The sequence below is a fragment of the Harmonia axyridis genome, chromosome 7 (assembly GCF_914767665.1).
Source record: "Harmonia axyridis chromosome 7, icHarAxyr1.1, whole genome shotgun sequence".
NCBI classification, from domain to species: domain Eukaryota; kingdom Metazoa; phylum Arthropoda; class Insecta; order Coleoptera; family Coccinellidae; genus Harmonia; species Harmonia axyridis.
In genome coordinates this window covers 14,329,518-14,347,762 of record NC_059507.1, presented here as the reverse complement: position 1 = coordinate 14,347,762, position 18,245 = coordinate 14,329,518, and the positions used below count along the sequence as shown (strand labels likewise).

At 33.9% G+C, this 18,245-nt stretch overlaps 1 protein-coding gene across 1 annotated transcript; it reads left to right on the top strand.

The window, feature by feature from the left end:
* The first annotated feature begins 1,855 nt into the window (after positions 1-1,855).
* LOC123683965 lies at positions 1,856-18,230 on the top strand. The gene is made up of 8 exons (XM_045622996.1): positions 1,856-2,011; positions 9,864-9,960; positions 12,096-12,366; positions 13,390-13,676; positions 14,355-14,630; positions 14,833-15,274; positions 16,874-17,065; positions 17,466-18,230. The coding sequence occupies exons 2-8, from the start codon at positions 9,880-9,882 to the stop codon at positions 17,618-17,620; spliced, it is 1,704 nt and encodes a 567-aa protein (XP_045478952.1). The 5' UTR covers positions 1,856-2,011; positions 9,864-9,879; the 3' UTR covers positions 17,621-18,230.
* The last annotated feature ends 15 nt before the right edge of the window (positions 18,231-18,245 follow it).

Here is an 18,245-nt window from a genome sequence, read left to right as displayed (position 1 = left end):
TTCTCTCTTCCACCGCCATGCTGATCTCCGACGTCAAATTCACCGTTCTTGAAGCGTTGAAACCGCTCTCGGCAGTCGGCACGTTCTTTCACTAATAGTGGCCTCCCCATAGCTTTTTGAGAGCATTGGATGAGCCTTAGCCGCAGATTTCTTCATATTGAAGCAGAAGATGAAAAACTCCCGCAAATAACGAGAATTTTGCTCGTTAGCTGACATGTTCAATCGAGGATAACTTCATAATGCAGACACAAATCGACCAATATTTCGATGGCGTTATGTTTACAAATACCTAAGCTTATTGTTCGACATTTACGATCTATTTATATCGACTTACTACTTACCGCTACAGCCATCTATTGCAAAACAGCGAAAGCAAAGTTGTACACCTAATAAATCTAGTAAATCTCTGGATTTTTAACAACTCTTAGGCCCAGTTTCACCAAACAGCACTTGATCCCAGATTGATTAAACTCCGCTTGTTACTAAAGCAGGCTTAACAGTGTTTTCTGTTTCACCATGCATCAACCCGTCCAAAGATGATCGCGATTAACCAAATCGCGATTAAATAGTCAGACCATTTGGCAACGTTGTGAACAAAGAGTTATAATAGTGTTCTGTATCGTATTAGCAGTGATGACCACCATTGGCGCTAGGTGTCAGGTGTCATTCATTCATAACTTATAACATTTCAAAACATTTGTCATCTTGTAAACAAAAAACAAAGTTAATTTTTGCCGAAAATGTCGAGTGATGTGTTTCGAAATGTCGGAAACTTGCAGAAGTTAAAAATAAATTATCCCATTTCACAAAACCACACATTCTGGAAAAAAAACTACATAAGTAATTTTATTAACTTATTTATTTTTATAAACAAGTTTAACTGCTTCTTAAATAATATTTCAATCAAACATATCAATAAATTATTCTTTGCAATAAATTTCATAAAACACAAAAACAAAGTTTACGTGTATTTTAAATGGGAAATATTGAGCCTATACATATAGTCATATTTTGATAAAATTGACCCAAAAATTAGAAATTTCCGGAAAAATAATTACATAGACAAGAGTTCCATACTGATAAATAATTATTAATCTCAACTTTAAAGGTTATAATCCTCCAAAAATGGCCGATTAGTGCTAAATCGCGATTGGTCGATTAAATGGCGCTTTGGAGTGTGGTGAAACGCTACATTACATTAATCGTGATCTAAGGCCTCACTTAAGAGCTAAGTCAAGATTAAAGCATTTGGTGAAACTGGGCCTTATGGTTGGGGCGTATTTTGTTTGAAATAAATAATACACGGGGTATTAATAAACAATACCTACGTAGAATTTCAGCTAGGATTCAAAGTAACCAAGTAAAGAACGTTTAATTGAAGCTATGATTCTACTTTGTGATATAAGAAGCAGAGCCGCAGCTCTAAAAATATTCAAGATCGATAGAGCAGTGGTCCTACCAAAGAAACCCAATTTTCAATAGAATATTACCGCCGTAAAAGTTCAAAACTACTCGTTAGATTCAGACAAGATACAAGAGACATTTGGTTTACATAAGGAACAATCATAGAGACAAATCATTAACAACTGGCTTGTAAGAGATGTACTGTATCTGTTGTGCAACAGGCCGGAAGTTCTCTTGGAAAAGCTCATTGCTCCAGACGTTCCTCCAAGCACATGGAGGTCACGTTTTCGTTATACGCAGCCGTGACCAGCGGTAAACCCAGACCTCGAACAGACTAGGAGGTGCCACGTGCCTTGCGCGTGAACTCCCAAATGGAACAATGGCACTCACTACGTCACATGACATCTTCGTCAGGAGCAAGAGCTCAGCGAGAGATCGATCATCGAAATCGTAGCTGTGGTGGGGGTAGAGATTCCAAGTTCACGAGAATCCATTGCTGACTCCGTTTATGAACAGCTGGGGTCAGAAAAACTGAACTCAGATAACAGTGTTAACGTTGTGATGACGATGAATGAACATTGCTTCCGGTGATGGTTAGATGAGATGCGTATGTATATTTGACTTAGTTCTTAATCGTTCTGTCGAGATTTCTTTGAGTTTGTTTGATTTGGGGAGATCCCCATTTCGACAATGTGTCATTCTTTGTGTACGTTTGTGATTCAATTGAATCGGTGGAAAAGTAATCTTAGTTTGTTTACATTCGCAGATCTTTTATCTTTGCTAGAGATGATACGTTATAAAAGCGGACGTATTCGCTGGATGATTCAAATCACAAGTAGATTTGCTTGAGAATGAATCGAAAACACTCTTCATAGTATGGATAAAAATTATCATTTGCACCTATGAATCGGAATATAAACATAAGTCAGTAACAAGTAGGTATTTGTTTGTTGATAAATTTCATACATTGTCAGCAACCATTGGTTTAAAACGAATGTGATTATGTTCCGTGCAACATTCAATTTGAGTACAGTTTATAGAAAATAAATTAGCCATTAAAACCTTTTTTGCACATTAATGGATACGTTATTTGATTTTCGAAATTTTTCGAATTCCATGCAATGATTGAATTTATTTCGAGAAAGTTTCAATTATTCAAAATTCATTGGAATGAATATGTACCTATATTACAGCATCTCATTAAATGAAAAAAAATATTTTGGCTATGAGATCCTTTTAGATACATCGAATAATGGCAAATATAAGCTTTCCTTAATAGAAAGAGTGCAAAGAGTCCACGGGCGTAGCCAGGTTTCAGTTTCGGGGGGGGTTTTACATATTATAAAAAAAATCTTATGTTTTTCTTTTTAAATATATCAACTTCAAAAGAGCCAACCCATTCAGTCTATTTTCACTAGTTTTATTTTTCAAGTATGTTTTGAGAAAAAATAAGCATTTTCAAAATCATTTTTTGAAATTTAGTTTATTTCTTTACATCGATTCCTATAAATATATTTAGGAAAAAAATACCGTCGTAGTATTTATACAACAGAGTACTCAAATTCAAATTTATGAGTAGAAAGTTTATATGCAAAAAACCGGTAAAAAATTATAGTTATCACGTTTTTTGCATTTTTTTCAATGTTTTATCATGAAATTTTGGTGGCAAACTTCAGATTCGAATTCTGCACCCCAGAAACAGAGATAATGAATCGAAGAAATTAAAACTATCCCATCAACTGAGTTTTAGCAGAGATAGATATAATACGCCAATTTTGAACTATCGTTTGAGCCAGGTTTTTCGGGCAAAAAACTTTATGGAAGGAAACGTCAGAAGATTAAATTTTTTTTGTATTTTTTTTTTGTTCTGTCAAAGAATTTTGGTGCTAAACCTCAGATTCGGATTCAGAACCCAAAAAAATTAAGGGTGTTTTTTTTAGAGCTATAGAACTTTAAATTGCAATAAAACAACGATGGATTATTCGATTGATATGAATTTTATTTATCCGTAAGATAATCTTGTGGCATTACATTTTAAATATGATTTATGGCATATGACCGACAAGGCTGGCTCGGATGTAGTCGAATCTGGACGTCCAATTTTCGATGACTTTTCCAACATTTGTGGCCGTATATCGGCAATAACACGGCGAATGTTGTCTTCCAAATGGCCAAGAGTTTGTGGCTTATCCGCATAGACCAATGACTTCACATAGCCCCACAGAAAGTAGTCTAGCGGTGTTAAATCACAAGATCTTGGAGGCCAATTGGTCCAAAACGTGAAATTAGGAGGTCACCAAACGTATCTTCCAATAAATCGATTGTGGCACGAGCTGTGTGACATGTTGCGCCGTCTTGTTGGAACCACAGCTCCTGGACATCATGGTTGTTCAATTCAGGATTGAAAGAGTTAATAATCATGGTTCTCTACCGATCACCATTGACAGTAACGTTCTCTCCATCATCGTTTTTGAAGAAGTACAGACTAATGATTCCACCAGCCCATAAAGCGCACCAAACAGTCAGTTTTTCTAGATTTAACGGTGTTTCGACATACACTTGAGGATTAGCTTCACTCCAAATGCGGCAGTTTTGTTTGTTGACGTAGCCATTCAACCAGAAGTGCGCTTCATCGCTAATGGACGTAGTGTGCGATACGTATTCCGCACAGAACCATTATTTTCGAAATAAAATTGCACTATTTTCAAGCATTTTTCAGGTATGTTTCTATTCATGATGAATTGCCAAACCGAACTGAGAATAAATCACTTAACAGCTGTTGAATCGGTCGCCATCTTGAACAGAAATGCCAACTTAAAGTTATATACCTCGAAAAAAAACACCCGTTACATACGAGCGAAAAAATCAAACTAACTCATTACTTTCCTTTGGGGGGCACATGTGAGCACAAATTGACTGGATTACGTAGAGGTAATTTAATTCAAATTTCACATTACAAATTAATTGAACTGAGAGTGATAATTTCATTCACTTTTTACAAATTCCATTGAAAAATATTTTCGAGATTTTGAAAAAAGAATAAGTTTTTTTGACATCTTCAACATTTCGGGGGGGGTTTGAACCCCCAAAACCCCCCCCCCCCCTGGCTACGCCTGTGGCAAAGACAAACAGTAGATGCTAAAAAAATAAGAAATAAAAGGGCGTATCTGAACCTAACCTCATTTCCCTCATACTAAATTTAAAAAAAAAAAACAATTCGAGGAAAGCACCGAGTTAGCATGAGGAGCTTTCGAGCGCCCATTCATTCATCCTAGTAATGTGGTCTTCACAGAACCCTATAAAGGAACATGTGAAAAAAAATATTGTTATGTGGAGATTCAATTTTTACGGATTTTTTGCATATTTCGAGTTCGAAATTTTCATGAATTGGAAGGTCTATGAACAATCGGTAAGCGAAAATTTTTGAATCGAAAAATATGAATAAATTTGAAAATATTCTCAAGGCTTTCAACTCTCGTTGAGGCAAGGTACGGACTTTTAAATCTCAATTTGCTTTAGATCTCAGCTCTATCTATAAAAAACGTTTTTATTTGATAGGGCTGTGACCAATTGTTTAGGAGGTATAAAGATTATTGTGTAGAGATTCGATTTTTACGGTTTTTTTAGAAATTTCGAGCTCAAAATTTTCATAAACTGGGGGTCTACGAACAATCGGTGAGCGGTGTTAGGATGAGTGATCCCCAATTACTCGAATTTCGCACTGACCCAAAAAGTTTTAATGGATAATGGATAACTGTTAAATGTTTGCAAATTTAACATTATGGATGAGTGCTTGTTGTACTTATATTCATGGATGTGTATATTGTAAATGCAAATTCGTTATCCAGAAGTAAAATTTTTTTGTAGCAATCAACAAAAAACCTTTATATTTGTATCCCAAACACATCAGTGATTTTTCACGAAATTCTTCTCATCCAATCTACTAAGTTCATGTGAATTATGTCAGTCCAAATATCAAAATTGTCAATCAAAAATTCAAATTACAAATCCTACGTTCTCTCATTTCTATTCAGTGTTTCTCAGGTAATTGTAATTAGAACTGACGTAATAATAGAACTTGCCAGACGTGCAAAAAATCAACAGAAAATTGCTAGGTTGTGCATTTTGACCTTTGAAGTGAAGACGACTAGATGATTCATTTTTAGAAATCATCAACTTTTCAACATGTTGTCCAAATTTGACACTACATTTATCATTATTATGAATTCACTGATTATATGCCATGAAAAGAAGGCGCGTAGGCGAGATGGTTCTTGTTCTTTTAAGAATTATCAAAAACAATATTGTAACGTGGCGATATCGAAGCTCATGTTCTTCAGTTCTTCCGGTACAACATATGAATGCACTATTGAATTTTAATGCTGAAAATGCAAATAATGAGAACAATAGATGATACATAGCTTTATTTTTCTCGTTCATCATTGCTGTTAATTTCAAATTTGTACCTTCAGTATTCATAGAAGTTCATTGTCGATTTGCCATCAAATCCATACTCCAGAAACAATGTTCAATTCTAGTCCAATGACACCATTGAAAACCAAGGTCATAATAATTGTTTGTATACAGTTACGGAAACAATAAAATTTAAAAAAATTGAAAATTCTCCTTGAAGGCAAAGAATACAATCGAATACTTATGAAGTTGATTTTTCATTGAGGAATGTAATAAATGAAATTATTGATAAAATTAACTAGGTATTGTTTTCTTTTGATAAGAATCGAATTGAGGACTGATCTACTTCATTGATATGATACCTGGTATTTTCAATCTGAATGGAAAATCATTTTAACGCACAAAAATTGTGTTTGCTTTGTTTCCTGACGTTCCACGGAGATAAAAAAAGCCAAAAATTATCATTCTCAGAAAAGTCTAAATTCATTCTTCTTAATTGGAGCCCATTCAAAATTTCATCATCTTGTGTAATACGTATAACATGTTAAAAAATTTACCAATTCTGATGGCACGAAACAAGAAAAATTTACGTGATCAAAATCAAATTTTTCATTACTATATTATGTCTGCATTAATAAAAGCACAATTATCTTGAAAACGGTTAGTTTTCCCGGATTCAAACAAATATACATTTTTCACTAAAAAATTGAATGGGGGAAAACGAAAAAGCATTATTTTTCTTATTTTACCTGTGGCGTTAAAAAGGGGAGAAAGAGGACTATGAAGAAAAGTTTCCAGAATGTGTTATTTTTCGAAGAGACGATCACAATTGTCCACCGAGATCTTGTGATTTAATACCTTTAGACTTTTTCTTTGGCGCCACGTGAAAGATGAGGTATATGCCAATGCTCCACAATCGATTTAAGACCTTAAAAATATAGAATTCGTGAAGTTATCAAGAACATAAAATCACAAATGTGCGAATTGGACATATAAAATTTCATGAAAAGGATATGGTGCAGCAACCGTATAGTCGTGGCGGCTTTTTGGCTGATATCGTTAATGACATACCTTCCTCTTTACAATGAAATAGACTCTGTTAAAATATAATAGTTTTTGTTTATATCAAATGAGATAACTCCTTAGAAATTCCTTTACTTTAGCGGTTAAATCTTATCACCTCATCCTCGGAAACAAGTGGAAAATTTCACAACAGCAAACACAAACATTCGTGTAAATCATGGATTAATTATTTTCACTAAATACAGTAATCATAATAGAGTATCTACGATCGTCATGCTTTTATCGATTGGTTGTAATGGTACTTATCCTTGTACTAATTCACACTTTGTATTCCATACGCTGATCGAGAATAGTATAGAAACTGAAAATAAATTATGTCATGGAGATAATTGTTCTCGAATTTCAATTTCTGTTGAATTTTCTATGAAAATCTGAAAAGAGAACTTTCAGATGGATCAGAAAATTGGAGGTTTCAGTAGCATTCATTATTTATGAGGGTTTTTCATGATTTGTATCACGCGATGATCCAGAATTGCTTCATAATTCAATTGTCCTATATCTAGAGGTAGCTAGTTGAGTTGGTAAGAAGTTTCGAATGCAATGATTTATTCATGAAAGCCATAATGTTTAAAGGCTAGGCGGCTATTTATGGAAGAGAAATCTAATAAATATTGCAATAACAAACAACGAACTCCGCAAGTTATGCAAACTTTTAACGAACAAAAGGATCTCTCATATTTTACAAAAATCTTCGGAAAGGTCAGATTATGTTTCTTTACCGAAGCTGAAGAAGCACTGTTATCATTTTTTTTTTGGTCTCCGATTTCAAAATATCAATTCTGTAAATGCAACGAGGACCATTCTTAACAACTTTGATTTCGTGTCATCTGTTTGTTTGTATCCGCAAATCCTTGTGACAGCTTCAACTTCAACTATTCTCATTCTAGTTTGATGGATTTTTGTGCAGATCTACTGTTATTTGGGCTATATATTGTTCCATATAAAATTCGATAAGAAGGGTACGCCTTGAGCATGTACAAACCTTAAATTCTCTGGATCTACATATCTTACGTTCTACATGTTCGATCTGGTTCGATAGAAATTTGGGTCATTTCGCATATATTAGGCCAATTGAAAAGTCCCGAGTCTGATGCACAGATGGCGGTGCTAGTATTAAATCCATGACTTTTAGTTAGTACCAACCTCCAAACGATACGTGTCAAAATTTGACAGCAGTCCGACCATTAGTTTGTGAGATATTGCGCTGTGAGTATAGCTACTTTGGTTATTTGAAAAAAGATGAAAAAAAAAGAATTTCGTGGGCTGATCAAATATTGCTTTCTGAACGGAAAAAATACAGTTGAAGCAAAATATTGGCTTGATGAAGAGTTTCCGGGGTCTGCACCAGGAAAATCAACCATCATTGATTGGTATGCACCGACGAAAAATCATAAAAGTTCACAAAATAATTTTGAATGACCGTAAAGTGAAGTTGATCGAGATAGCAGACATTGTGAAGATATCATCTGAACGTGTACATCATATCATTCACGGATATTTGTACATGAAAAAGCTGTGTGCAATATGGGTGCCGCGAGAGCACACAATCGATCAAAACCAACAACATGTTAATGATACTGAGCAGTGTTTGAAGCTGTTTAAGTGCAATCAACCTGAATTTTTGCGTCGATATGTGACAATGGATGAAACATGGCTCCATCATTTCACTCCGGAGTCCAATCGACAGTCAGCTGAGTGGACTGCACACGATGAACCGAATCCAAAGAGAGGAAAAACACAACAGTCAGCTGGCAAGGTTCAGGCATTAGTATTCTGGGATGCGCAAGGTATAATATTGATTGATTACCTCCACAAGGGGCAGACCATCAACAGCGATTATTATATAGCATTATTGGATCGTTCAAAGGATGAAATCGTTAAAAAACATTTGAAGAAAAAAACGTGCCGTTTCATGGAGACAATGCGCCGTGTCACAAATTATTATTATTATTATTATTAAATCAATGAAAACAATGGCAAAACTGCATGAATTGGGCTTTTGTAACCACCGTATTCGCCAGATCTGGCCCTCTGTGACTTTTCCTATTCTCAGACCTCAAAAGAATTCTCGCTGGAAAGAAATTTAGCGCCAATGAAGAACTAATCGCCGAAACTGAGGTCTATTTTGAAACGAAAGACAAATCGTACTACAAAAATTGAAATCGCTATAATCGCTGTATCGACCTCGAACGAAGGCAACTATGTTGAATAATAAAATCGAATTTTGCCAAAAATTGTGTTTTACTATGGTAGACCATGGACTTTTCAATTGGTCTGTTAAAATTCGAGTTGATACATAGGAATTTCTGCTCCTACAGCGTGAGTTCGAATGCTTAAATTAGGAAAACAATACTGCTACAGGTCCGAAAATAACTTACTTTCAATGGCTGATTTTCAATAACAAAGAACGAAAAGGCATAGTGTGATGCCACACCCATTAGAAGAGTTTATTTTTTTCTCTTTTATCTCGAAACATATCTCAGAACAAATAAATAAACATAATACTTTAATAAAAAAGAAATATTGAAATGAATATAATCCGTTAATTCCTGAGGTAAAAAATGAAGGGATAAAATTTTAAAAAAATCCTTTCTCGAAGTCCTAGAGTTTGTTAGGTATTTTTTTTGTCACTGTTTTCTAATTCTGAATAATCGCGAAAGGACTTCTCTATTCTGTTCAAAAATTAAGTCTGAATTATATAGCTTTCCCATATCAACTAATCACTATCGATAAATTTCAATTTCAATGACAACCTTCATTTTATTATCATTCTGTCGTCACAATTTGGATCTTTCTTCGAACGGTTCATATGCTGGAATGATGAAATATCCTGCAGAATAAGGCGCAAATTATTCACATAAAAAAGGCATATTCATAAAACTGTCATAACCTGCCAGTAGTAGAGTGAACATTGTGATCGAAGTGATGTAGGAAGATAATAAATCGTATGGTTTACTTTGCAGGTCACATATCGAAAATATGTACACTGAAAACAAGAAGATGGTACCACCAGATGGTGGTTGGGGTTGGATCGTTGTGGCGGGAGTTAGCATGGTCAATGTAAGTACCAATATTGGTAATTAATCTTTTATTTTATTTTTTGTTATTCAATGGTGAAAATTATAACAATATGTTGATAAATAGAAAACTATAGTACTATGTGGAATGAAATGATGTCATTCATAGTCTTTTTCTCCTAAACATTTTCAAAACAATTATTGCCCTTCCTTATGAAATTTTGTATGAACATTCGTTTTGCTATTTTACACCTGATTTCTGAATTTCAGTTCAATCATCAGATGAGAAATTTTTCATTTAATGAAAAAATAAAATTTCATATAAGTATAACTCCTAAACCATTGAACGGATTTTGTCCATTGGGGAATTCAAACGAGATATTCGGACCATGAACCTACACTGAAAATTTCAAGTCAATTTGTTGTCAACGTATCAAACCCAATCGTTTGTTAAAATTGAAATTTACACACAAAGGTATAAATAAGTATACCTACCCTAGAAGACTTTGTACACACCCTCATATATTTCATTTTCATAATTTTGCACCGATTCAAGATTCAATAGAAGGTAGAGAAACTTTTTATTTGAAAAAATGTTGTTCCCCAATTTCATTATTTCTGACTGCAAAATGCAATTGACCTACACCATTCTGAACAACCTTATTGGTTTCGTATCTGTCTGTAGTTTTGTGTAATGTTGTGTCAGATTGATAAAATTCCATATGGATTTTTAGGTCAGGTCATAAATGGTTCCAGAGAAACTTCAGTTCTTCAGTTGTTCAATTAAGATGAAATTTGATATAGATATTTGGCTAAATTAGAACTTCTCTAGAGACAAAACTGTTCCAAAAGAGTCACAAGACCAAAAATAACATATAAGTATACTATGAAGGGCAATTTTTTTGGGAGCGATGGAGAAAGAATTTTAGTGACACCTAGAGTTTTTGAAAAACCCATTTTTGCGTTCCTGTTTTTTATCTTTATATTTAAGAAAAGAGTGAAGCTCTTTCTGACGGACAAATCTAGGCACAGAATATCTGACCTTTTCAAATTCGTTTAACTCTCTGTCTTGTTAGAACTTGCCTTCCCAATACGCAAAGAAGAAAGAATGGTAAAAAAAGGAAAAATATTTTTTTTTTTGTTCAATTGTGTGTCGCATATATTGGCTTTGTTATTTTGCATTGTTCATAAAATTGAGAAAAAAATTTAATTTGGTTGTTCACCCCACGGACAGGCTTAGCCTTTGTGGGAATTTTCTTTGTTTGTAGATTGTATAACATTTCTACAAATAAATTTATTATTATTATTATTCTTCGTCCGCTCTAAAACTGACCTGATAGCCCAATAGACCTTCAACATTTTATAAAAGCTGAAAGTTTTTCTGTTCAGCGACTATAGAGTTTAGATTGAGCTTACTTTGGCAGGTAAAAGGTGGTGAAGGTCTATAAAATAGTACCTTGAAGTATGAAGCTCAATTAATTTTTATATTTTCTTCGGGGTAACTAAGGATAACTCGTCATCCATTTCCAGACACTTATTACAATTGCTACCCCCTGCCAGACACCCTTTTATAATTACAAGTATACTTTCGTTATAGTATAAAAGCTAAATTTTATATATGTTGCTTGGTGTTCTATAAAAAGATTTTACCTCAATAGCCGGACAGTTTTAATGGTTTTTATATCTTGCCAGACACTTTGAAAGTCCGCTGTAGATGTGAGTGCTAAGTCAATTGCAATCTTTTAAGATATCTATTAAAACCTACGACTATAAACTTACGTTTATAGTTATGTTATATAAAGTATAAAATGTTATTTAAATAATGTAAAACACAAAAAAGTATTATTATATTACATGTAAAAAAAATATTTAATTGTTTTTAATTCATTAAAAGTTAAGAAGTGTCTGTCATAAGTGTCCGTCAATGGATGACAAGTTTTCTCAAGTTATCCCAATGAAAATATAAAAAATCGAGCTTTATACTTCTACGAATTTAAGGTAATGTTTTATTCACCTTTACTACCTGTTAACACAACCCAAACTATAGCCGCTGGTCATCTTAACTTGTATAGGGGACATGTTCATAAAAACTTTCACCTTTTATAAAATGACGAAGAGGTCTGGTCGTCGTGCGCTCTTGCTATATGAGCATCAATTCATGAATATAATATTTTTCAGCTATGCACCAGATCCATAGAACAATCATTCGGTCTCCTCTTTGGTGACATTTTAGAATCAATGGGAGTGGAAACCACTGGTTCAGCCCTAATAATGAGTGCACTAGACGCACTCATCAATTTCTCAGGACTCTTGGTGGGACCTCTTATTCGTGCCTTTTCATTCCGTAAGGTATCACTTGCTGGAGCTCTTCTTTGCTCCATTGGTTTATCGGCTACATCTCCTGCCAACAATATGGGACATATCTTGCTATCATACAGTATTATTAATGGTAAGCAATCTGAAAACATTCCAATAGTTTTCGTTTATTGAAATGAAGTATAGATACAAGTGGTATCATTCCATAATCATTTTTCTATTAGAAAACTGTGGATAAGCACTATTTCCTTACATGCTATAAAATTCGAAATAAACAATATACTAACTGACAAAGAAACTGCTACACCCAGAAAGATATGTTTAAATTTTTTTTGGTAAAACATAGATATAGTATAGCAAGGAGTAAATGATTGAAATTTGGAGAAGTAAACGAAGGGTTTACAATTACAAGTCGTCTTTTCTGATGAATCTCGATTCTCTTTGGGTGCACATGATGGCCGAAGAAGGGTGAGACGACCTCGGGGGGAAAGACGTGAACCTCAGTTTTATGTTGAGCGTCATGTACACCGGATAGTAGACGTTATGGTATGGGATGCTATTGCACATGCAAGTAGGACACCTCTAGTCTTTATTCGAGGTAACATGACAGCTCTGCGTTACCTTCGGAAATAGTCCATCCATATTTTCTCCTTCACCTTAACCGGCTCGAGAATCCAATATTTCAACAAGATAATGCCCGACCTCATGTTGCCAGAGTTAGTTTAAACTTTTTCGAAGAGACCCATGTGAATCTTTTGCCATGGCCGCCCAGATCCCCCGATCTTTCGCCCATAAAGCATGTTTGGGACATCATGGGTAGAAGGCTTGAAAATTTACCCCAGCCCCTACGGACTTTGGCGGCTCTGAGGCATGAAGTACAGGTAGCTTGGGATAGTATCCCTCAAGAAGAAATAGACCATCTTATTGCATCAATGCCGAGACGTGTTGGAGGGTGTATAGATAATCGCAGTCGACAAACAAATTATTAACAAATTTATTAAATAAAATTGTAACCCCTTCGTTTTTTCTCCAAATTTCAATTATTCACTCCTTGCTGTACTATCTATGTTTCACCAAAAAAATTTAAAATTTAAACAGCTCCTTCTGGGTGTTGCAGTTTCTTTGTCAGTTATATAATACACATGTATCATTACAGGACTGGGAGTTGGCCTAGCCTCCTCGGCAACTTTTGTTGCCCTAAATAACTACTTTGTGAAAAAAAGAGGCCAAGCAGTGGGTCTTTCTTTGGCAGGAACAGCTTTCGGTATGATGATCATGCCTCAAGCCATCAAATTGTTATTAGACGCCTACGCTTTTCGTGGTGCTATACTAGTCCTTGGAGCGTTTGCCTTGAATGGAGTAGTCGGTTCTTGCGTGTTGCAACCTGCAGAGTGGCACTATGTAGAAGAGCGCAAAACTGTTCAAGATGGTAAGCTTCATAAGGTAAGGTATCCAAAGAATATGAGGAACTTACAATCTAAATATACTGAGTGACCCAAAATGTTGAAATTCCGATTTTATAAATTTTCACTGTGAAGAGTAGAATTTTTAAATTTATATGTCATATTTTCGAGATGGCATTGTTACAATGAGTTAAAAACGGTTGTCAGAGAAATAAAAGACTTTATAGATCGACCAATTCACCTTAGCCTTCTAAATATTAATCAATTTAGGCTGTTGAATTTCCAGCACCGTCCACAGGCGTTAGAAATGTTTGGAAGATACAGATACAGATCACATCATCAGAACCCAGCTGAGGTGTATCAATGATACGATGAGTGCAAAAGAAATCGCAAGTAATCAACACACTATTGTACAAGTTTTTCTAGAAATACTCTAATAAAGCCAAATTCTGATCATTTCTGAAATAAAAGGCACCCAACAGGTACTAGAAAAAATTATTAAAATCGGAAGTTTTTAAATTTTTATCAGATTGTCACTTTCCTCACTCAGTGTATATTGCATATAGTTAGCAGAAGAAACCAAAATCTTCAAAGTGGTTTATGAAGGATTAACTTTCCACGAATCATTTATAGGATTTGGTTTTCTGGCTGTCTTCAGACTGTTAATAATGAGAATAATCAAATTTTTGAATGAATAAATGGTAACTTCTTTTAATAGGAAATGGAAACTATAAAAGAGACAGAAGACGAGGAAGCAGATATTTTCGAGGATCAGAATCTCCTCCATCCCAAGATGAATCAAGATATGATAGTGGTGAAAACATTGGAAGACCTTGGAAAACAATCGACATTGATCAGAAAAGGCACATTCCCAAGAAATTTTTCCACGTTGAGCTTCGTTGGGTCTAGGAAGAGAAAAGTTTCTTTGGAATCTGTAATGTCTAGTTATTCCAGATTGGATTTCACCGGCTCCAGTCTTCAGTTGCATTTGGAGGTATATATCAATTTTTACAAAAGGGTTAGGTTAGGTTAATGAACTAAAGCAACTAAAGCTTCTGTGGGAACTACCATTTTGGAGCTTCTGGTCCACTTTGTATAAAAAGAATTTTTTTAGCAATGCTATGATAGCTTCATTGCCCTATCTTTTGTATTAGGTACTTATAAAAGATCATTCAAATTCTGAACAATTTTTTCAGACAAACCATTTACCAGATGATAGACCTGCAGATAATGTTCCCCTTAGAAGAAACATGAGCTATCCTGGAGTGCAACCGAAAAGAATCAGGGTTGCAGCTCCCACACCACTATCCCTAGAAATCAAACCTTTGAAGAAGCACAGCATGTGGCAAAAAGTTGTTGAATTCATGGATTTCGATCTGCTCAAGGATCCAATATATTTGAACTTGGTCTTTGGACTCTCGATGTTTTACGTTGCAGAACAGAATTTCAAGATGTTAACTCCGTTTTTCTTCAAGAGTATTGGTTACGACAAACAGGATGTGGCAACTTTTTTATCTGTACAAGCAGCGACTGATATATTGGCTAGACTTATACTACCACCTATATGTGATAGAATGGCTGTGTCGAAAAGAACCCTTTTCATGACTGCGATTTTTTTTTTGGGTTTATGCAGATCAGGTAAATATCGTCTATATTTTCAAGATTTTGTTGGGAACTAAGAAGACTTATATGAAAAATATATTTCTACTTATTCTTCATGATACTTTCGGAAATTTCTAAATAAATATAAGCATGCTCACACTAAATACCTATTTAATAATGTGCAAGGTATTCAGGAGTATGTTTGAATACAATTTCATTAGAAGTTAAAAAGAAGAAAGCATTCCAAGAAGTTTGTTTCAATTAGGAATTACCAATGTTATAATTTATTGATGGCAACTATTTCTAGCAATAGAAATATTTCTTATCCTGAGAATAACAGCTTTCCATTGTACAAAACTTGTAATAAGATAATTTGAATATGTAAGATTAGATGAAATGTTCAACCTGTATTTAAACTGAAATATTTTTAGTATGACAACATATTATGGCAACTAAGAACTTCTAAGAAGTCAGAAACGATATGGCTTTGAAATTGTTCAAAGTTGTAAATGAAATATGAACAAATTGATGTAAGCAAAATCATCATATATCGAATGAAGTTGGTTTCTATTTTCATTTGCATGTGAACACAAAAATGGCTACAATTGTTATTGCTAATTTTTTGAGAAAATTTCAGCCAGTGCTATAAAAACTACAAAAATATTTTTTTGAAACATCCCAACGAATTTATAAAATGTTGCATGTATAGGGTGTCTTTCGAAGTGTTGGAAAAAAGTTAATTTAGCGAGTGCAAGACTCCAATAGACAATTTCAAAATTTAACCGAACATTCCATTTTATTTTTATGGCTCATTCCTGATTATTATCAGTTGTAATATTTCCATTATTTTGACATTTTTGCTCTGTTAAAAACAAGAGGTTTTTTTGATTTGATGATTGAGACTATCTGAAGCTAGAAGTTTCAATGCCGAATATGAGTTAGTTTTGCAACGAATTCTAAACAATATGCTTTGATAGTATTGGAAAAAATATTCAAACTGATTATTTTTTCTTTATTATTCAAATGCACATATGATATCATTAAAAGAACACTTGGAATCTTGTTCAGATCGAAATGAGAACTTGTGAGAAAAACCTGAAGTTGTGTGCACTTCAAACGACATGCTCTATATGAAGTCCATAAATAATTCAGCTATTGGCTTTTCACTACACATCCATTTAACACTGCATTATCACCAAATATAGGTCCTAAGCCCTAATTTTGTCATATTGTTAATATTTCTAATTGACTCTATGACTTTTTGTTGGCAGCTGAGGAGCTGAGAAATAGGTAACCCACACAAGAAAAAAGTGTAAGGATTTCAATAATTCTTAACGCCTATTTTTATTTTTTCACTAAATGATGGGCTTTTGCTTACTGGGTGATTTTTGGGTTGTTTTTCGCATAAATATTTCAAACTCTTATTTTCGATGACCAAAGGAAAAAATCAATCAGAATTAAATATTTTTCAGTGCTTCTTATAAAACACGACTCCAGTGTTTCCTAATTGGAGAAATATTCAGAGACGCACTTATTATGATTTGCTTCGAATCAAGCACTGAAAATTATTCTTATTTTTGGTTCATCAGTTTTCTTATATTTAATCGGACTAAAGCAGTTTTTCTATTATTTCAGTATTGGCCATACAGAAAGAAAAATCAATGATATTAACATGGCTTGCAATTGCTGGATTTGTCAGAGGATCGGCTCTAATAAACTTTGCTATTTGTATATCGGAATACTCGACCCTAGAAAAATTACCAGCAGCTTTTGGACTTCATAATGTCGGCAAAGGATTATTTGTGGTAGCTTTAGGACCCTTATTAGGTAAGTATCAACATTCCCTGAACAAAAGTTGAGAAACTATACCAAAAAAATTCCATACATCACTTCATCAACTCTAAACGTGATTTAATGATTAGTTTTTTGATGAAATTAAAAAAAAAACCTTCATTGAGAAAAAACACACCATGGATATCCATGTGAATACCCACTTTGTCACTTTGTTTTTGTTGACAAAAGTCATAAATTTATAACATAACTCGACACATGTAATCAACTTCATGGCAAATCTTTATGCTACCAAATCAATGTAAGCGTTGATATCCACTTATAGGTAAATATTGAACGGTTTGATAATTTTTGTTGAGAAAAGTGGTACAATAATTATTTCTTTGAGCGATCAGTTCAGAGAAAAATGTAACAGTTTCACTCATTTCATTTTCAGGGATTATTCGAGACACAACAAAAAGTTTCCCAATATGTCTACATTCTCAAACTGTTCTCATAATGCTCTGCTGTGCAGCTTGGATTACAGAATACATCATTCTATATATAAAATCTAGGAAGAAACAGAATGAACCACCGCCTGCAGTTTCATGACAAATAGAAATATACTGTGATGATACCCTAAGTTTGTGATTGGAAATTGTGTAAATAATGATTTTAAAGAAATGATGGAAGCAGGGTAATCATCTTTACAAAACTTCATATTTGCACAATGATACCTGCAAATCTAATGAAGAATATGATGACTGGAAAAAATCATATCGGCTGAAGATAAGCTGAAGAAAGCATTTTCTCAGAAAATGTTGTATCATATTTTGCGAGATTTCAATGGAAAGACAATTTCTGTGTTCATGAACATTCTTATTTGTATCATGACACATATTCATTTGGATTTTTCAGATTTTTTTCTTCCTTATTTGATCGGAGGCATATACTATAGATACTTAAAAGATCAAATTTCATCAGACAAATTTTTCAGTATTATATTTTTCAGTGAAGTATTATTTGTATTTTGTTTTTCAATTTTGTACTAACTTTTATTTTATCGAATCATGTTCATATCAATAATGAAAAACAGCATATTGGGCATTAAAGCCTTTCAGATTATTGATTTGCACATAAATGAACTGAGGAGTTTTATCATAAATGATGAATATTATGTAAACATACAATTATACAAAGAAAAATATATTATCCACAAATATGGTCCATTTCAGTC

Excerpts from the sequence above, each read along its gene's own strand:
- LOC123683965 (XM_045622996.1), top strand. The coding sequence starts at position 9,880 with ATGTACACTGAAAACAAGAAGATGGTACCACCAGATGGTGGTTGGGGT. Across the intron at positions 9,961-12,095 it reads CGGGAGTTAGCATGGTCAAT|CTATGCACCAGATCCATAGA; the intron begins GTAAGTACCAAT and ends AATATTTTTCAG. Across the intron at positions 12,367-13,389 it reads ATCATACAGTATTATTAATG|GACTGGGAGTTGGCCTAGCC; the intron begins GTAAGCAATCTG and ends GTATCATTACAG.